This window comes from Scyliorhinus torazame, chromosome 4 (assembly GCF_047496885.1).
Source record: "Scyliorhinus torazame isolate Kashiwa2021f chromosome 4, sScyTor2.1, whole genome shotgun sequence".
In the NCBI taxonomy this organism is placed as follows: Eukaryota; Metazoa; Chordata; class Chondrichthyes; order Carcharhiniformes; family Scyliorhinidae; genus Scyliorhinus; species Scyliorhinus torazame.
This window is the reverse complement of record NC_092710.1, coordinates 115,527,589-115,549,794: the sequence shown is the minus strand read 5'-3', so window position 1 is coordinate 115,549,794 and position 22,206 is coordinate 115,527,589. Positions and strand designations below refer to the sequence as shown.

General features: G+C 47.8%; 1 protein-coding gene across 8 annotated transcripts in view; it reads right to left on the bottom strand.

Moving 5' to 3' along the window:
• The window catches only part of disc1 (DISC1 scaffold protein), a 215,018-nt gene that overhangs the window by 58,932 nt on the left and 133,880 nt on the right, over positions 1–22,206 (bottom strand). For 2 of the 8 annotated variants that reach the window (XM_072498529.1, XM_072498531.1), the window contains 2 exons: positions 9,147–9,402; positions 189–233 (listed from right to left, as the gene is read on the bottom strand). The exons of 2 other annotated variants lie outside the window; for them this stretch is intronic. In XM_072498529.1, coding sequence (XP_072354630.1) covers positions 189–233; positions 9,147–9,402 — 301 coding nt within the window. Of the gene's footprint in view, positions 1–188; positions 234–7,321; positions 7,409–9,146; positions 9,403–22,206 lie in introns of all 8 variants that reach the window. 4 more of the 8 variants (XR_011940649.1, XR_011940650.1, XM_072498532.1 and 1 more) reach the window with 4 other exon arrangements.

Genomic DNA, 22,206 nt, shown 5'->3' with positions numbered 1-22,206 from the left:
ATCACCAACAGAGACTTTGAATCATCACAAATAAGTATAAATCTAACATCATGATTTATATGTGATTAACAAGAATAGAACTTTGGGATTTTTCAGAAAACAACTTTAATAGCGCATTAGATACCTTTATAAGAAATTGATTGCCCCACCACAAGCTACAGCAGCAAAATGAACTTCCAAACACTCACCTCTGACTGTATATCCTTGATGCTAAAGGAACATTTAACTGATACCTAAGAAATGAATATAAACGGTAGTTAAATATGTAGGTGGTGCAAGAAGTTTACATCAATTATAATCTAAAAAGCATTGATCAGTAATATTAATAAATAAGAAACAAGGTACCAAATCTAAGTGAAAATATTCATTGGCAAAGGAAATTTGAAGTTTATCCATATAACTATGTGAGGGATATAACTTTTGACAGTGAATACCATGAAAAGTCAAGTAAGACAATTGTTAGTTGGTTGTGAAGGTCTTCGACATGTCTATAAGACTCAAGATCCTAATAAATCCCATTCTGTATATGTACCACAGGTAAAACTACCATTGTGATTTAATGATAAATGTAATTGCTAATAATGCATTCTAGGAGGCATTAGGACAATTCAATGGTTTTTATACCATATTTTCTTTCACTGTAATGCTCTCACAAAATAATGAAGGTTACTGAACACAGCACAATTGTATATCGGGTAATTTACAGGTGGAAGGGTGTTCCAAGAGTATGTTGTCCCATTGGAAGGAGCATTCTGGAGGACAGTGAAGGGTAAACATGAACGTTGTGGGCCTCAAAACCTCTTATTTGTAAGCACTGAATAAGCATTTAGGCCACTCTCCTAAAATAACTTTAGTAAACCTTATTTTGTTGCTTGGACATAATAAAATTGCATCAGTTGCATCTTACATTCAATTTCATCATGATAAAAATCAACATAATTGTTTCTGTCTCCTCTCCCCAAGTGAAAGAAAGCTAAGCTTTAATGAAGGGAGGAGATTATGGCAAACAGAAATGTGTACTTTGCAGTACTGCAGTAATGGTGAACACATAGTGGAGACTCACATTACATAAATAACTGTATGCAGCAAATCAAACAAACAAATAATCAACTTGCAATTAGAAATGTTCAGAATTATGGTATAAGACCTTCACAAAACCACCGTTAATTTGTCACCCAATATTTTATGAAGCTTTCCTAATTTCAGGATTAACTATGTACCTGTCGGTTCTGAGACTACAATTTGCTTGCTAAATATGTTAAAATAGTTCACTATGTTAACATTAAGAGGGCTTTGGACAGAGTACAAAATGGCCAATAGTGAGTAAGCAACTCATTTTAATTCCTTCTACATCAAGCACACTGTAAAACAGGCTGCTACTTCATTTTCGTATACTTTGTGTTACCAAGGCACTCCCTATATGGTTGTAAATTTTAGGTATAACAAAACACATTAGTCTGCTTTTGAAAGATGTGGCTTCCCAGTTTATATTATTAATCAAATACTTTTAATAAGAAACAAAAAAATAAATAATCTATATTTTTCCCAGGAAAAAAATTAATCGTACAAACCACGTGTCATAGCTGTTATCAGTCACATATTTCTTCATTTGATTAACAAGAGACTGTTTTGTTATTTGGCAGTACAGAACTTAATTATTACAAAAGTTTTTGCCTTGGCTTGTAGTCATCACGATGAACGTAAAAATGCCAAATTTCAAATGATCACAATTTATACTACAGGAGAAAAGGGTGCCGATCGGTTGGCAAGTCAAATCTTGCCAATGCCAAGAACGTAGTCCATATATCATAACCATTGGTTGATCGCTCAAACAACTTGTTAGAGTCACAGGGCTCAATTCTCCGGAAAGATTTCTAAGTGTGGTAGCGAACAGGAAATACCGCAAGCTTCCTGGCGCTTGGCCCGGTGAGGCTGGTAACGCTATTCAATGTAATTGATCCACTTCGAGGTCCCATGAGCTTCTCGCCGCAAACGAAGGCTCGCCAGCCGATTTACCGGGACCGCGCTCGCCAGCCATCCTGCTAACAAGGTCAAGCAGCACTTGCACAGCCAGCTCCACTCAGCTCGCAGCCATGGCGCTGAGAGGACTGGCCCCAAAATTCAGGGACGCAGACCTGGGGGTGCTCCTCGAGGCGGTGGAGCCAGCAGGGATGTACTGTTCCCCCAAGGATCGGGGAGGCTGGGCCACGGGGCAGCGAGTGTGACCCGGAGGACTGGCCTCCAATGCCGGAAAAGCAGCACGAGTGAGAAGACACCAAGGCCACCCCCCACCCACCCAGATGACATTTCCCACCCCCACGAGAGAGTGTCCACCCCCCCCCCCCCCCCTCATCTAGGCGAAGGCTAAGCCATCTGCCCCCACACCCGCCTGCAACTCTGGCCGGTCTGACATCCTGAAAATGGCTTCTAGGGTACCAGGCTCCACATCCATATGCAAGACGCCTGAGATTGTACTGAACACGGTCCTCCAAAAACTTTCCAGCTTCGAACAGGACCAAAACATACATCCTCCACCCCCTCAAACAGCCTTGATTTTGTGAGCTGCGCCCTATACATGACCTTCAGTTGCATAAGCCCCAACCTCGCGCACGAGGTTGTGGCGTTCACCCTTCACAGCACCTCACATTACAGTCCCTCTTCCATTACCTCTCCCAGCTCTTCCTCCCATCTCACCGTAACTCTCGCCGGAGACACCCTATCCTCCTTCAGAATCCTTCCATAAATCGCCAATACCATTCCCTTCTCCAACCCCTCCCCGCAGATAGTACCACCTCCAACATCAACGAGGCCGGCGTTATCGGGAAAACCTTCCTTGCAAAATCTCAAACCTGCAGGTACCTAAACCCTTCCTCCTACGCCTACCCTTACTTCTCTCCCAGCTCCTCCAAGCTCGCAAATTGTATCCCAAGAAACAGATCTTTCATTTTCTTAATCCCCCTCTCTTCCCATCTCCAAAACCTCGCATCCATCCTCCCTGGCTCAAATCCATGATTCCGCCTAATTGGCATCCCCACTGACCCGGCCTCCAGCTTAAACTGCTTCCACATCTTCAAAGTGCCCGCCACCACTGGACGCACCGAATACTTTGCCGGAGCCATCGGCTGCAGCGCCGTTGCCAGCATCCTCAGGCCCAACCCCTATATGAGCCCTCCTCCATCTTAACCCATCGGGACTACCGCCTAACCCCCCCAACCCAGCCCTGCACATTCCCCGCCCAGTAATAGTGACAAATTTGTCCACCTCCTTGAAGATTTTGGTAGAAAAGCTGGCAGGCACTGAAATAGGAACAAAAATCGCGGTAACACATTCATTTTGACTGCCTGCACCCGGCCCGTCAACGACAGAGGGAGGTTGTCCCACCTTGTCAAATCGGATTCACCCTCCCACCAAACTAGTAAAATTGCACCTTCAGAGCCACCCAATCCTGCGCCGCCTGCACCCCCAAGTATCTAATGTTGGTTGCCACCATAGGAAAATACTCGCTCTTGCCTAAGTTCAATTTATACCCCTGGAACGACCCAAATCTCTGGAGCAGCCCCATTGTATTCCACACCGATGTGCTCGGCTCTGAGATGTACAGTAGCAGATTGTCAGCGTACAAGAATACCCTATGCTTCCACCCCCCCACCCCCCCCCCCCCCCCCACCCCCCCCAATCCCTTTCCACGACCCCGAGCTTCTTAGCGCGATTCCCAAAGGCTCTATAGCCAATGTATACACAAGTGGGGACATAGGACAACCCTGCCTAGTACCCTGGTGAAGCGCAAAGTACTCCAAATTCATATTATTAGTGCAAACACTCGCTATCGACTCCCTATACAGCTGCCATACCGACGCCACGAACCTCGGCCCTATCCCAAGTCATTCTAAGACCGCCATCAAATAACCCCACTCTACCCGATCAAACTCCTTCTCCGCATCCAGTGCCACCACCACCTCAGTCTCCATCTCCTTTCCCTTCGCCAGCGACATGATCACATTTAACAAACTTCTCACATTCAAAAACAGGTGCCTTTGCTTCACGAACCCCATTTTATCCACTCCTAGTACCTTCGGGAGACACCCCTCCAACCTTGCCGACAGCACCTTTGCCAATATCTTGACATCTACATTCAATAAGGATATGGGCTGATACACCTCACACTCCACGGGGTCCTTATCCTTCTTTAACAGCAGGGAAATTGAAACCTGCCCCAATGTCGTGGCAAGACACCCCTAGGTGTCGCCTCCTAAAACATTCCCACCATCAGCGGCGCCAACTTGTCCTTAAACTTCTTACAATATTCCACTGGGAATCCATCCGGTCCCACTGCCTTCCCTGACTGCATCCTCCCAATTGCCTCCTTTACCAGTTCTCCCCTCCAGCCCTGTCCTGTCCTCCTCCCCCAATCTCAGATACTCCAACCTGTCCAGGAACTCCCTCATCTCTCGCTCCTCCCCCGGTGGCTCAGGCCTATACAACATCTCATAGAACTCCTCAAACACTTTATTGATCTGCTCCGGGGCCACCACTAGCTTCCCCATCTTATCCCGCACCTGGACTATCTCGCTCTTCGCCGCCTCCCTCTGGAGCTGGCCAGCCACCGCCTACCCCAGAACCACATCCGCCCAATGCGGTGCATGGTCCGAAATCAATATCGCAGAATACTCTGACCCTTTGATTCCAGCCAATAACACCTTCCCCACCATAAAAAAGTCTATTCTCAAGTACACTTTATGTACCGGGGAGAAAAACGAATGCTCCCGCTCCCTCAGGTGCAGTAACCTCCACGGGTCTAGTCCTCCCATCTCTCTCGAGCCCAGCCAGCGCCTTCATCCCGACTGGGCCAGCCAGCACGGCTGAGACCTGTCCATCCTCAACTCTTGCACCGTATTCCAATCCCCCCCTACTATTAATTCATGGGTGTCCAAATCCGGAATGGCACACAGCACCCTCTTTGCAAACCCTGCATCATCCCAGTTGGGGCCATATACACTTGCCCCCTGGTCCACCACACCATCTCCATCTGAAACCTCACCCTCTTGTCCACCAATACCACTATCCCACAAGCCCTGCTATCAAACCACGAATGGAAAACGTGACTCATACAGCCTTTCCGAGCCTCACCTGATCCTTCACCTCAGGTAGGTCTCGTGAAGCATCACAACGGCCTTTAGGCTCTTTAAATGCGCAAATACTTTTGACCCCTTCACCAGAACTCACAAACCCCTCACGTTCCACGTTACTAATCTGACCGGGGATTTCTTACCCCCCCCCCACCTTTCCTCCTATCCGCCATCACCACCACCCTAGGTCTTGCTCATTGGGCCTAGCGCTCCCCGTCCCTTTGTTGCCATCAAACTGCTCCCCCTTTCATGAATCCCTCTATCCACTTCCTCTTGAAAACAGTATCTCCCAGTATCGATCCCATCCCCCCACCTTTCACACTCCAAGGCCCACCAAAACCTGTTTGAACAGGTTCCAACGGGCAAGACCCCTCCACTCTCGTTCACTAGCCAACATTCACTTTCTAGTGTGGAGGCCCCTGCCCAGGCCACCCCTCCCAATCCCATCCCCCATGACCCAGTCTCTGAAAACAATGACAGACAAACAAAATCAGTGCAAAAAAACGTGCCCCAGAAAACCACCATATCCCCAAAGTTCCATATTCTCCTATCCACTGTAACCCATAGCGGAGTGTTCACTTCCCCACCAACCAACTCAAAAACCAAACTTTAACTGGTCCCCCCCTTCCACATACAAAACAAATAAACATCCTGAAACAAGAAACGAGGCTGTACACAGCATTTCACCCCCCTTTCTTCAGTCCAGAAGCAAACCCCAGTCCCACCTCTTGTTTTAACCCCAGTGCTTCAGTCTTCACGAATGCCTTCGCTGTCTCCACCATCTCAAAATAGAAGTTCTTCAAATTGTAGGCCACCCTTAACTTCGCCAAGTAGAGCACGCCAAACCTCATCCCGTTGCTGAAGCGTGCCACTTTCACCCGACAAAAGGCCGCCCGCCTTCTCGCCAGCTCCACAGTTAAGTCCTGGTATATATGAATACCAGGAGGCTGATGAATGACGGGAGGCCATTGGATATGGGGTCACTCCTATTAATTGTATGGAAATAGGTCTTATATGGTGATGATTGGTTTCTCCCCACGCCTACGGGAGCGGGATGGTTGCATCGCAAACTGGCTGGGTTCTCGTTTTCGGCCTCTCCCGCTATTCACTGGCCTCGTTTCGCTCGAGCGAGAGTGCAGCAAGGTCTGAGAATTGCGTCCATGGAGTTTGTTTTGTTTTTCATAAAAAGCAGACTGAACTCAATGCTTAGAAAACCCAAAACAAAACATCTACTGTAAGAGGTGATTCTGTTATTCGGCAGCACTTGCTAAAAATGTGCACCAATAGCTACAATAACAACCATTTTAAGATAATCAGTCAAGCTCCAAATGCTGCTCATTTATGGCTGAGTGAACCAACATAGTTATATACAGGGACCTGTTCTCCGCAAACAAAAGAATTATGTTCAAGCCTGGTGCCTTTTTTGAATTACCTGGTACCTATATTTCCCAGCTGTTTTCTCCAGTTGGCTTTCCAACCAATCAGCACCCTTCTCTCCTTGAGTATAAATTGGTTTAATTGTTTGAAATTTGGCATTCTTGGGTTTGTCCTGATGAGTACAAGATGGCAACATGTCTCATTATTTTGAACAACATAGTTCACATGGAGTAGACGTCGCTGGTTAATCAATACTATCATGAACTGTGGCTTCTACTTAGTTTATATATTTTTAAATAATTATTCATTCTTATAACCTCAGAAATTTCCAGAATAAAAAAGTGCCAAAAACATACTGAGCTATGAAGTATATAAAAATGATTTAGGCTGTCAATCCAAAAATGTATTTTTCAGTTAAATGGGTACCTTTATTAGCAACAGTTGTTAGAAAACATACTGCAACTATAGTTATAAATTATATGTACATAACAATGTACAACAAAATGTTAGTATGCATTGCATGTGCTATTTCCTATGAGGTCCAATTCTAGGATCTTGTGCTGCCAGCAGGGAGTCACACCAAGAGCAAGCATATTTGGTGCAACAAGACTATGCTATGCCAGACTCATTTCCAATCCATGTTCCCTTCAAGCATGGTTTCCCCACTGGAAGTACTGGATTGGAGATATATTCATGAGAATTTATAAAGTAACAAAAATGTATATTCACATATGAAAGATATTACATTCAATGTCTATTTTAAAGCTTGACACAGTACCCAACTGGTTACTACAGAAATACTAGGTGGCAGTAGTTACCTTTTGCCGTTTCTCACCTTCACTGACTTGGAATCTAGTAGGATACTGGGAAGGTCAACCTCTCCTTCATAGGGACATAAAGGAGCACTGCACAGCATGCAGGGCATAGAAAGAGGTCAGGAAATTAAAAAGTAAGCTTCAGGTATTTAACACGAACTACTAAATATGTTGGAAAGAAGAGTCAAAATCAGGTTCAGTTACAAAACTGCTGATCTCCATGCAGAATCGAAATTGAAAATTGGCATGCAATAGTATGCAATATGAGGAAGGCTATTAGTTAAGTCAGCAGAAGGAAGATAAATAACTGTTGTCAAACGTAGCACACAACCTATCTTAGTGTAACAATGAAAGTTCAATTTTTCCAAAACACCATATGAACCCAGAAGTATTTAGCGTTGCTAAGTTAACACTTTGAAAGTTTATTAAAAATATATTAAATTGGTTTCAGTTGACAGTAGGATTCAATCTTTATACAAATTAATATTCTATATGGTTTTGTTTAAAATGTACTGTACTCATGTTCAATGATTATATGACCGAATGAAAAGTTCAGAGTATATGCAAATCATTATGGGAAGAGATGTTTTTAGATATTGGTTTTAGAACATTAGTCAAATGTTACCTCTTATTCCCCCTTATAAAGTATGCACAACTCTATTACTATGAAAATGTAGACCAAGGAAAGAACTTGCAGAAACTTTAGTGAATTCTACATTGCAACCTTTTTGGCCCTCTCCATTTACTCGTCATGATGTTTTCCTAAATTTCTGCTTCCCAGAACTCTCACATACAAATAATAATATCTGGGAGTGAATACTAATATTCTTGTTTCACTTATGCTTGGATCTTCCTCATTTAAATTCTACTAAATTGATTTCATAATTTCCCTCCGAGTTCTGCTGAAGGTTATATACCCAAACATTTACAGATTACAGGTTAAGCCGTTTACAGATGCTACTGATTTTTAAAAAAAAATCATTTATGGGATGTTGGTGTTGCTAGTTAGGCCAGCATTTTTTGCCCATCCCAATTCGCCCGTCAGAAGGTGGTGATGAGTTGCCACCTTGAACCACTGCAGTCCTTGAGGTGTAGGTACATCAATTGTGCAGTTAGGGAGGGATCTACTACATATTTCCAACATTTGTGTTTTTATTTTTTGATTCGGGCTATTTAATTTTCAGACTATTTTCCTTTGGCTCAGATGTGGATTTTCATCTTTCACTAGACAATTTGCATTTCCATTCAACTTTCCAACATGTACACAAAAGTAACTCCTACATCTTTTTATAACTTCTACCTGTGTATAGCATAGATGCTTTTCACTCAGTTGGGACTAAATCAAAACATTTTGTGCAGACTGTTGCTTAGCACAAAGTCAAGCTAGTGGCAAGTGTCTTATTTCAATTTGCAAACAGACCAACCCCTTTCAATGTGGCTATATCACCTGACCATGTCTTCTTACTTTTCACTTAAAAATTTAAGTCGTCCTTAATGGAAAGGTTTCTGAAATACCAATACCTCTACAAGGCAATTTAATGATAGTTATCTTTGGAATATATGTAACTAAATTTCATGGTTTAAAACAAAACAGAAAGCAAATGTACCAATATAGTATTCACATGGTAGATTATCCTGCTGTTTCCGCACCGGTGACACTAAAAATACCATTAATTGGTTTTCTCGGTTTTAAAAATGATTATTTTATCTGCTTAAAAATACAAATCTCACAAATACATTAAGTAACAGCTAAAAAATATTCCCAGTAGCACTGCATTGGTAACCAGTGTCAAAATGCTATATGTAGAATGCAGAATATAATGGTTACCTCGGAGGGATCTGTTTCTTTTTGGTTAGGAGAACACGGATTTGCACACCAATCTTGTTTACTTGGAAAGACACTGTCCTTGGTGACCTTTACCTCTGTACATGCATCTTCTATGGCCTTATTATCTTCATCTGCTTGAAACTCTTCCCTTTCAGAGGCATGATAATTCCCCTCTTTCAGCTGTAAACCTCTGACAAAGATTTGACAGGCCTCCAAGTCTGCTTCCCACACTTTCTCAAGCAGCTGGCTTTCATAACTGAAACAAGAGTCAAGGGAAGTTAGAGGTATCCTGCCAAAGAGTCACAGACTTAGATCACAGATACAATCATAAGAATCCTTACAGTGCAGAAGGAGGTCATTCGGCCTATCGAGATTGCACCGGCCCTTCGAAAGAGCACTCTACCAATGTGTCCTCCCGTGCCCTAGTCCAGTAACCCCATAATCTAACCTACACATCCCTGGACATTAAGGGGCAATTTAGCATGGCCAATCCAACTAACCTGCAAATCTTTGGACTGTGGGAAGAAACCCACGAAGACACGGGGAGAATGGACAAACTCCACACAGAGAGGCCGGAATTGAACCAGGGTCCCTGGCGCTGTGAGGCAGCAGTGCTAACCACTGTGCCGTCCTAAAGCTGCCAGTTACACCACAAATGACCTACTTATTGAAATTAAGATGATATTGATTAAATTGTTATTCAAAGTATATTTGCGTACATTTAATTAGTTACATAAAAAATTAATTCAACTACATTTTTAAAAATCCAACTATTAAATCCACTTCAAATTATTGCATCATAATATGAAACTGATAAAAAACTGGAATTGAAAATGCTTATACCCTGACATAAGATTATAACAACTGTTTTAACTTGCAACCATGTAGTTTCTAATTAAATCTCTCAGAAACAAGACAAGGGGCTGGATTCTCTGATTTTGAGGCTATGTCTGGAGGAACAATCTGGTTTTAGGACCAAAAAAAAAAAAAAAAAAAAAAAAAAAAAAAAAAAAAAAAAATCGGTGAAGCCCCAGAACAAAGCTCCGACCAGTGAGGGGCTAGAAGCCTTCCTGATATAAACGGCTGGTGAATTGCCGGGTCCTAGGATGCGCATACATACGGCGACAACCTGCAGCAGTCGCGCCGTACAACATGGCGCCAGCAGCGCGCTGACCCAACCTGCCAGATTGTGCCCCCTGGACACCCCCTCGCCATCACAGGGCCACCCCCCACCAGTTGGTCTGGGCCCCCGAGACCAGACGCTTCGTAACTGTGAACAGGCACCAGGGACTATATGAATACATCCACCTGCCCTCTGGGGTTTCCGCCAAGTGCGCAATGTTCCAGCATGTAATGGAGAATATCCTGCGAGGCCCATCTCGTGTTGCGGTCTATCTAGATGACGTCCTGTTCACAGGCTCATACAATCAGGCGCACCTGCAAAACCTGGCCGAGGTATAGAGGCATTATGAACAAGCCGGCATCTGCCTCCAGTGGGAGAAATGTATCTTCAAAACCGCCGGAGTAGCGTACCTCGGCTACAGCATGGTTTACACATAGTGGAAGAAAATGGACAGGAAATTCGGCTCGCTCCCCAACCAAGTGACCCAACAGAACTCTGATCATTCCCGGGCCTGCTCAATTATTATGGCAAGTTCCTCCCAAACATGGCCACCTCTTTAGCCCCCCCCACCAATCTCTGTTAAAGATGGGGAACTACTGGGAGTGGGCTCCAAGAACAGCAGGTGGCTTTCGCCAAGGTGAACAACAGCTCTCCTTATCAAGACTGCTAACCCATTTCGATCCATCAACTCCTGTTGACCTGCAATGCTTCTCCGTACGTCATCAGGGCTGTGCTGGCCCACACCATGGACGACAATTCGCCTTCGGCTCACGAATGTTGTCTGACTCAAGAGGAGCAATATACGCAGATCCAGAAGGAGGGTTTGGCCGTCATATTCGGGATCAAGAAATTTCATCAGCATGTCTATGGGCATCGCTTCACCATTCTCGGGCTCATCAATGAAGAAGCAGGTGGACTTCCGGTTGCGGTGATGACCAGCTAAGCCGCACGTTTCGGCACCTCCCATTTCAACGGATTTTTGTGCTCTTATCGGGAGACTCAACGGAAATTTTTTGCGGTCAAACCCAGTGTGAGGTGACAAAGGAAGGAGTCCCCCCGGGTGTGGATGGAAAGGAGCGACAGTAGTGGCCGGATTGCGGAGGATCCTTTGGAGCAGCGGCAGAGAAGAGAAGGGAGAAGCAAGATGGCGGCCGAGGGAGCCCAGATGGTATGGGGCCCAGAATAGCAGGAGTTCCTCCGACGATGTGTGGAGGAGCTCAAGAGAGAGGTGCTGGCGCCGATGTTACTGGCAATCGAGGGACTAAAGGAAACACAAAAGGTCCAGGCGATGGAGCTCTGTGGAGTGAAGGCAAAGGCAGCCGAGAACGAAGACGAGATACAGGGCCTGGTGGTAAAAACGGAGACGCACGAGGCACTACACAAGAGATGCATAGAAAGGCTGAAAGCCCTGGAGAACAGCTCGAGGAGGAAGAACCTACGGATTTTAGGTCTCCCCGAAGGAACAGAGGGAGCGGATGCTGGGTCGTATGTGAGTACGATGCTCCATACTCCAATGGGAGCTGAGGCCCCAACGGGCCCTCTGGAAGTGGAGGGAGCGTACCGGGTCCTCGTGAGAAGACCAAAGGCAGGGGAAACACCAAGAGCAATAGTGGTGAAGTTCCATCGCTAGAGACAGGGAGACGGTCCTGAACTGGGCTAAGAAGACACGGAGTAGCAAGTGGGAGAACGCGGTAATACGCGTGTATCAAGACTGGAGTGCGGAGGTGGCGAGAAGGAGGGCGAGTTTCAACCAGGCCAAGGCGGTGCTCCATAGGAAGAAAGCCAAGTTTGGGATGCTGCAGCCGGCGAGATTGTGGGTCACACATCAGGGCAAACACCACTACTTCGAGACGGCGGAGGAGGCATGGACATTCATTCAGGAAGAGAAATTGGACTAGACTTGAGAAATTGATGCCCGGAGAGGGGTAGCGAGGTGGTGGCACAGAAATATAAAGTGGGGAGAGGGGAGGGCTAATGTGTAATAATGTTGGACGGGGAATTTTTTTTCTCCCCCCGATGTGGGGGACATGAAGAAATGTGGGCGCCGGTTGAAAAGGGGACAGGGAAGGGGAATGAGGGAACTGCGCCATTAGGGGCGGGGCCGAGAGGAAGGCGTGGGTATTTTCCCGCGCTATGGAAACTATGGGGGGAAAAAAGGGCGCAGGAAGGAAGGGAGCCTCACACGCAGGGAGGTCAAAGGATGAACGGGGGAAGCAGAGGTCAGCCAGAGTTAGCTGACTTCCGGAAGCAATATGGGGGGAGTAATCAAGCTAGAGGGGGATCTGGGGAAGGGGGGGGGGGGCAGAGACTAACTGGGTTGCTGCTGCTGAGAGTAAGGGAGCTGATACGAGACGAGGTGGTCGGGACGGGAGGGCGCCGTCTGGGGGACAGACGGGTGCGTGAGACTTGGGTAAGGAGATGGTTTAAAAAAGGGGATGGCTAGTCGACGAGGGGGGGGGGGAATGGCCCCCCAACCCGGCTGATCACGTGGAATGTGAGAGGTTTAAATGGACCGATTAAGAGGGCAAGGGTGTTTGTGCACTTAAAGAGACTGAAGGCGGACGTAGTTATGCTCCAGGAGACGCACCTGAAGTTGGCGGATCAGGTTAGACTAAGGAAAGGATGGGTGGGACAGGTATTCCACTCAGGGTTGGATGAGAAAAACAGAGGGGTGGCAATACTGGTGGGGAAACGTGTATCGTTCGAGGCTAAGACCATAGTGGTGGACAGTGGGGGCAGGTATGTGATGGTGAGTGGCAGATTGCAGGGTGAGGCGGTTGTGCTGGTGAATATATATGCCCCGAACTGGGATGACGCAGGATTCATGAAGCGAATGCTGGGACGTATCCCGGACCTGAAGGTGGGAAACTTGTTAATGGGGGGCACGGGACTTCAACACAGTGCTGGACCGGGCCAGATCCAGGACCGGGAGAAGGCCGGCAGCGGCCAAGGTGCTTAAGGGATTCATGGAGCAAATGGGGGGGGGGGGGAGTAGATCCGTGGAGATTTGCCAGACCGATGGGTAAAGAGTTTTCCTTTTTCTCCCACGTCCACAAGGTATATTCCCGGATAGATTTTTTTGTTTTGGGAAGGGCACTGATCCCGAGGGTGGCAGGAACGGAGTACTCGGCTATAGCCGTGTCAGATCACGCCCTGCATTGGGTGGATCTGGAACTGGGAGAGGAAAGGGAGCAGCGCCCACTCTGGCGACTAGACATGGGACTACTGGCGGACGAGGGGGTATGCGGAAGGGTGAGGGGATGTATCGAAAGATACCTGGAGGTCAATGACGATGGGGAGGTTCAAGTGGGAGTAGTATGGGAAGCGCTGAACGCGGCGGTTAGAGGAGAGCTGATTTCCATCAGGGCCCACAAGGGGAAACAAGAGGGTAAAGAAAGAGAGAGATTAGTAGGGGAAATTTTGAGGGTGGATAGGAAGTATGCGGAGGCCCCAGACGAAGGGCTATACAGGGAAAGACGAAGATTACAGAAGGAGTTTGACCTGCTGACCACGGGAAAGGCAGAGACACAGTGGAGGAAGGCACAGGGGATGCAATATGAATATGGGGAAAAGGCGAGCCGGCTGCTGGCCCAACAACTTCGGAAGAGGGGGGCGGCAAGAGAGATTGGAGGAGTTAGGGACGAAACGGGAAAGATGGAGCAGAGAGCAGGGAAAGTGAACGAGGTGTTCAAGACATTCTATGAGAGGCTGTACAAGTCTCAACCCCCGGAGGGGAAAGAGGGAATGATACACTTCACACTTTTTGGACCAGCTAGAGTTCCCGAGGGTGGAGGGGCAGGAGGTGGCAGGTCTGGGGGTGCAGATTGAGGTGGATGAGGTGATCAAAGGAATTGGGAACATGCAAGCAGGGAAGGCCCCAGGACCAGATGGGTTCCCGGTAGAATTTTATAGGAAGTATATGGACCTGTTGGCCCCGCTTTTGGAGAGAACCTCTAATGAGGCTAAGGAAAGGGGGACATTACCCCCGACAATGTCGGAGGCGACGATATCGCTAATTCTGAAACGAGACAAAGACCCGCTGCAGTGCGGGTCATACAAGCCCATCTCCCTCCTAAACGTAGACGGCAAACTGCTGGCCAAAGTGATGGCGACAAGGATAGAGGATTGTGTCCCAGGGGTGGTACATGACGACCAGACAGGGTTTGTTAAGGGGAGACAATTGAATGCCAATGTACGAAGGTTGCTGGGGGTGATGATGATGCCCCCACCGGAGGGGGAGGCAGAGATAGTGGTGACGATGGATGCAGAGAAGGCATTCGATAGGGTGGAGTGGGACTATTTGTGGGAGGTGCTGAAGAGATTTGGGTTCGGGGAGGGGTTCATTAGAAGCGTCGTTACAAACAGGCAAAGATCGGGATACTTTAGACTACACAGGGGCACAAGACAAGGGTGCCCCCTGTCCCCGTTATTGTTCGCGTTGGCAATTGAACCATTGGCCATAGCGCTGAGGGACTCTAAGAAGTAGAGGGGGGTGCTTAGATGGGGAGAGGAACATCGAGTATCACTATATGCAGACGATTTGCTGCTATATGTGGCAGACCCGGTAGAGGGGATGCCAGAGGTAATGCAGATACTCAGGGAGTTTGGAGAGTTCTCGGGATACAAATTAAATATGGGAAAGAGTGAACTTTTTGTGATGCACCCCGGGGAACAGGGCAGGGGGATAGGATAGATGCTCTGCTGCTGAGGAGAGTAGCAAGGAATTTTTTTTTTTTCTTTCTTTTTTTTTTGCCATCAGCCTTATCCCCCCCATCAGCCATACCCCCCCAATATCAACCCCTCCCCCCCCCAATATCACCCCCTCTCCCTCCCCCCCCCAAATATCACCCCCTATCAGCCACCCAGATTCACAGAGGGTTAAAGAGCTCGAGCGACGAAGATCTGTTTCCTGTGTGTGTGTGTGTGGGGGGGGAGGGGAGGGAACACTGACAAAGTGAAACTGATTTGTGTGTCTGTATTAAACTTGCTGTTGAGTTGGGCAGGCTCGCAGTTTCGGTGTTGTGTCTGCATTGTCCTGATTTCAGAGTCACTGGAAAACCTGGCCAGCTCTTTATCTTTATCCTTGCAGACTCTGTTTTGGGAGTTTGAAGCCGGGCGGCTGATCGGAGGTTCCGAGCCCTGGGCCAGCAGAGATGTGGTCGTAGCAAGGAATTTTCGATACCTGGGTGGCCAGGAACTGGGGAACCCTACATAAACCTAACCTGACGCGATTGGTAGAGCAGATGGAGGAGGACTTTAAGAGGTGGGATATGGTGCCCCTGTCATTGGCGGGCAGAGTACAGGCGGTTAAAATGGTGGTCCTCCAGAGGTTTCTTTTCGTGTTTCAGTGCCTCCCCATCCTGATTACAAAGGCCTTCTTCAAAAAAATAGACAGGAGCATTATGAACTTTGTGTGGTCGGTAAAGACCCCGAGGATAAAGAGGGGGTAGGGACAGAGGGGGATTGGCACTGCCGAGTCTGAGTGACTACTATTGGGCCGCCAATGTGTCGATGGTCTGTAAGTGGATGAGGGAAGAAGGTGCGGCGTGGAAAAGGTTGGAGATGGCGTCCTGTAAGGGAACAAGCCTAAAAGCGCTGGCGACGGCGCCGCTACCATTCTCCCCGAAAAGGTACACCACAAACCCAGTGGTGGGGGCGACCTTGAAGATCTGGGGGCAGTCGAGACGACATAGGGGAGTGACGAGTGCCTCGGTGTGGTCCCCGATAAGGAATAACCACAGGTTCGTCCCGGGGAGGATAGATGGGGGATTTCAATGTTGGCAGCGAGCAGGAATTAGGAAGCTGAAGGACCGGTTTGTGGACGGGACGTTTGCGAGTTTGGGAGAATTGGAAGAAAAATTAAGTTGCCACCAGGGAATGCCTTCCGATACATGCAAGTGAGGGCATTTACGAGGCAACAGGTGAGGGAATTTCCGCGGCTCCCGACACAAGGGGTCCAGGATAGTGATTTCGGGGGCATGAGTTGGAGAAGGTAAAGTGTCCGAAATAAACAGGGAGATGAGAGACGAGGGAGGCGATGGTAGAGGAGCTGAAGGGAAAATGGGAAGAGGAGCTGGGGGAAGAGATTGAGGAGGGGCTGTGGGCAGATGCCCCAAGTAGGGTAAATTCCTCGTCCTCGTGTGCCAGGCTTGGCCTGATTCAATTTAAGGTTCTACATAGAGCGCATATGACGGGAGCAAGACTGAGCAGGTTTTTTGGGGTGGAGGACAGGTGTGGGAGGTGCTCGGGAAGCTCGGCGAACCACACTCACATGTTCTGGTCGTGTCCGGCACTGCATGAGTTCTGGGGTGTGACAAGAGTGATCTCAAAGGTGGTGGGGGTCCGGGTCAAACCAAGCTGGGGGTTGGCTATATTTGGGGTTGCAGAAGAACCGGGAGTGCAGGAGGCGAAAGAGGCCGACGTTTTGGCCTTTGCGTCCCTAGTAGCCCAGTGAAGGATTCTACTTATGTGGATAGAAGCGAAGCCCCCGGGTGTGGAGGCCTGGACAAACGACATGGCAGGGTTCATAAGACTGGAACGAATAAAATATGCGTTAAGAGGATCGGCTCAGGGGTTCACCAGGCGGTGGCAACCGTTCCTTGACTATCGCGCGGTACGATAATGGAAAAACAGAAAAGACAGCAGCAGCAACCCAGGGGGGAGGGGGAGGATTATTCCGTGTTCTTGTTTTTCTTAGTTAGTTGTTGATATTTGCTTTTTATTTCTTTTTCCACCTGTTGTTAGTTTAATATATTATATAAATAACGTTTAATGTATATTCCTTTATTAAGTTGTAAAAACGGAAAATAGATATTTTTTTAAAAATGAAGAAGCAGGTGGACCCAGACTGACTCTCCGTTATCCTGTGTCTGACACATGGTGCAATATGGGGCTCACCACCCAGGTTTTACCACAGGACCCGAAGGCCTATGCCACTATGATGCAGGAGCTTAGCATAGAAGACGGCATGCTCCTTTGGGGGACCCGTGTGGTTTTCCCCGAACGTGGTGCGGCCCCGCCCCTGATCGACCTCCACAATGGACACCCAGGCGTGTCCAAGATGAAAATGTTACCTCGCAGCTATGTTTGGTGGCATTGATGTCGACATCAAGCAGGTGGCCCAGTGCTGCGCCCAGTGTCAGGCACATCTCCTGCAGCCCCACTCTACTCGTGGTCTCGCCTCCATATCGACATTGTGGGCCCCTTTTAGGGAGCAATGTTCCTCATCCTCGTCGATGCCCACTCCAAGAGGATGGAGGTCCTGAAGATGCAGGCAACAATAGCCCACCATAGAGAAATTCCGGTACATCTTCATCATACCCTAGGTGCAGGTCTCAGGCAATGGTACGTCATTTACGAGTGCAGATTTTGCGCCGTATGTGTCTGCCAACAGAATCTGTCACATGAAGACCGCCCAATATCACCTGGCTAAAAAATGAGTTGGCCAAGCGGGCTTTTGACTCTTGTCCTTCCAGACATTGGCTGGAAAGTCCACCATGCTCAGGTCCGAACTGAGATAGATGCAGGCCACCGCAATCCATTATGCGAGTTCGCCCTAGGAGTGGGAATTTTGGGATAGGAGCCGCTTGGATCCTGGGCATCGTGTTGGCAAAAACGGGACGAGTTTCCTACCGAATACGGACACAGGGCCGCGGATCTAACCTCCAAAGCCGCGTGCCAGATACTCCAGATGTACAGGCCACTGATTTGGATATCCCAGCTCCACAGTCTTTGCCGCCGCCCCTGTTGCCGCCGCCGCCGCCCCCGGCTCCGATGGCTCTCGAGGATCCAAGGTCATTTTTGAGGACACCGAGATGTCGAATGAGGAACTGCCCAACTCCGACGCAGAAACCGATGTGGATGTTCTGTCAAAGCCAGAGGCACTTGTGCCGGCACTCGGGACCGCGCCAGACACCGCCGCCACCCAGACTCGCATCACGCAAATGGCGCTCCTCGGTCCGATGTACGCCTCCTGACGCCGCAAGGTCTGTGCCTGAAAGCTGTCCACAGGCGAAATGGTCAAAAGACCCAGCACACTTACCCATGGATGTGGATGATGCTCTGGATTTGGAAGGGAGGAATGTTATAACCCCAATAGAAGTCCCAAGATCAGGACCATACGGTTTCCCATGACCTCCCTGGAATATGAACTACTTTAAGAGGGCGGGGCTTCCCCTTAACAAGGAGAGCCCAAACTCGTATAAAAATCGCAACATGGATGCAGGTCGAGGAAGGAGACCTTAATGGGAGTGGAGGAGTTTTGGATTTGTATTGCAATAAACTCGTTAATTTCTACTTATCGTCTAAAGGTTCTGCTTACCGTGGATTCAACTTTTCCTCAAATGTTTTGTTGCATTTTAAACATTCTTTTGTTTCATAAAGTCTTTTTATTGGAGGTTCTCATTTTTACAGAAATCGCATCAAACAAAACAAAAAAGATAGTCACAGGTAACAATGTACAACAGGTTCAGCGCACAACAATAATGAATGCAAGAATGGAAACAAAGAAGACCAGATAAATCAGGGACAAAATCGCTAATATATTCCCATCACGGTTAAAAGACACGTCTGCAACACAACAGGCAACATCACAAACCTACATTATACCCAGAGCTACAAAACAAAATGTCAGAAGGAAGAAAAAAAAATTATCGGGGCAGCACGGTAGCACAATGATTAGCGCAGTTGCTTCACAGCTCCAGGACCAAAGTTCGATTCCCGGCTTGGGTCACTGTCTGCGGAGTCTGCATGTTCTCACGTGTCTGCGTGGGTTTCCACGGGTGCTCCGGCTTCCTCCCACAGTCCAAGATGTGCAGGTTAGTTGGATTGGCCAGGCTAAATTGCCCTTAGTGTCTAAAAAACAAGGTTGGGTGGGGTTACTGGGTTACACGGATAGGGTGGAGGGTGCTCTTTCCAAGGGCCGGTGCAGACTCGATGGGCAAAATGGCCTCCTTCTCTGCACTATAAATTCTATGATACTGAGAACCTCAAAACTAAAGAGGAAATTGACTTAATACTCAACAGCACAAATTAAACTCTTCTCCAGGCCCAGACTGGAACAGGCAGTCATGAGATAACTACAGGATGGTAAGGGGAGGACAGGGCACCACTAAACCTCAAATCTCAAACAAGGGTCTCCCATTAAAAAAAGATACACCCATCCAATCTAAATGGCAGCAGGATCCTGATCCCTGCTCCCAGAGCCGACCTTGACCTAATCCGGCATGGTCACCAACTAAAAACTCAGGAGAACTGTCCCAAGGATTGCTATCACACCCTTCAGTCAAAGATGGAGACCCATATCAGGAGAAACGACTGACTCATTCATAGACATAGAATTTACCGTGCACAAAGCAAGGCCAGATGGAATATATGGGGCTGGAGCATCCCTACTCAATGATCTGAACAAGCTCTATGCCTGCTTTGAGCAGTTTAGTCTGTGCATCAGTGCCACCCGCCCCAACAGCCCTGGACACACCCATACCCACTATTACAGCCTCAGAGATAAGAGCTGCCTTCTTGAAAGTGAATCTGCGGAAAGCGACGGGCCCCGACGGAGTCCCTGGGCGAACACTCAAGAGCCTGCGCAGACCAGCTGGCGAGTGTATTCACAGATATCTTGAACACCTCACTCCTCCGCACTGAGGTCCCCATCTCCTTCAAGAAGACCACCATAATACCAGTACCAAAGAAGAACAAGGTAGCCTGCCTCAACGACTGCCGACCGGTGGCCCTGACGTCTTGTTATCATGAAATGCTTTGAGCGGCTAGCCATGAGAAGGATCAACGCCAGCCTCCCAGACGGACTCGATCCACTGCAGTTTGCCTATCACCGCAACTGCCGCCGCAGATTCTATCGCCGTGGCTCTACAATCAACACTCGAACACCTCGACAACAAGTTCACTCACGTAATACTGCTGTTCATAGACTACAGCTCTGCCTTCAACACCATTTTCCCGACAAGACTAATAACCAAACTCTGCAATCTTGGACTTGACCCCGCCCTGTGCAGCTGGATCCTTGACTTCCTCCCCAACAGACCGCAATCTGTCAGGATAGGCAAAAGCACCACCTCCACAATAGTTCTCAACACCGAGGCCCTGCAAGAATGTGTGCTCAGAGCTCTACTGTACTCCCTATACACACATGACTGTGTGGCAAAATTTAACTCCAACTCAATCTTGAAGTTTACGGAGGATACGACTGTGGTGGGCCGTACTCAAACAACGATGAATCAGACTACAGAAGGGAGATAAATCACGGTTGCATGGTGCACCAAAAACAACCTCTCTCTAAATGTCGGAAAGACCAAGGAACTGATCATCGACTTCAGGAAGCGTAGCACGACACACACTCCCGTCTGCATCAATGGCTTCGAAGTGGTCGATAGCTTTAAGTTCCTGGAAGTCACCATCACCAACAGTCTGCCCTGGTCCACTCATGTTGATGCAACAGTTAAGAAAGCCCAACAATGTCTCTACTTCCTACGGAAGCTAAAGAAATTCGGTGTGTCAGCATAGACTCTCACAAACTTCTACAGATGTGCCATAGAGAGCATTCTATCCGGCTGCATCACAGCTTAGTATGGCAACTGCTCGGTCCAAGATCTCAAGAACTGCAGAGTGTGGTGAACTCAGCCCAACGCATCACACAAGCTTGCCACCCTCACATTGATACTGTATACACCTCCCACTGCCTCAGGAAGGCAGACAGCATTATCAGAGACCCATCCCACTCAGGCATTGCCTTCTTTCAGACCCTTCCATCAGGCAGAAGATACAGAAGTCTGAAGACCCACACATCCAGACATAGGAACAGCTTCTTCCCCACAGCTACAAGACTCCTCAACGACTCCACCTCGGACTGATCTGTTCCCCGTGAGAACACTATCCACGACGCCCTATGCTGCTCTTGCTCACGTATTTGCTTTGTTTGGCCACTTGTTCCACACTGTAACCAATGACTGTTTGTCGATGTACCATTTGTCAATGTACTCTGTTGATTATTCTTTTTGTCTACTATGTACGTACTGTGTACGTTCCCTCGGCGGCAGAAAAATACTTTTCACTGTACTTCGGTATATGTGACAATAAATCAAGTCAAATCAAAATCACAAAGAGGCCATTCGGCCCATCGAGTCTGCACCAGCCCATAGAAAGATCACCCTCCCTAAGCTCACACCTCCACCCTATCCCCGTAACCCCATCTAACCTTTTTGGACACTAAGGGCAATTTAGCATGGCCAATCCACCTAACATGCACATCACTGTGGGAGCAAACCGGAGCACACGGAGGAAACCCACGCAGACACGGGGAGAACGTGAAGACTCCATACAGCCATGACCCAAGCCGGGAATCGAACCTTGGACCCTGGGGCTGTGAAGCAACTGTGCTATCCACTGTGCCGTGCCCTCCTAAAGAGGAGCCACATAAGTCCCAGTCCTCAACAAGATAACAAACCGTCTGCCTGGGCCTGAAAAAGGAAAGGCACCGAACAAAAATAGAGACTAACTCACACTCGAACATAGCGAGGACAGAACAAATCCTACAGAATCTTCCAACGCTCAGCCTCTGCTCATCCTCCCATCAAGGATATATTGGGATGGGGGCAGCAAGGTGGCACAGTGGTTAGCACTGGGACTACGGCGCTGAGCACCCGGGTTCGAATCCTGGCCCTGGGTTACCGTCCATGTGGAATTTGCACATTCTCCCCTCCCAGTGTCTGTGTGGGTTTCCCCCCCACAACCCAAAAGATGTGTAGGTTAGGTGGATTGGCTACGCTAAATTGCCCCATAATTGGAAAAAAAATAATAATTGGGTAATCTAAATTTATTTACAAAAGCAAGAAAAACAAGGATATATTAGGATAAAGAGACTGCGCACAAACTCCGAACTCAACATTCAGCACAACATGATATAAACTTATTAAATCAAGA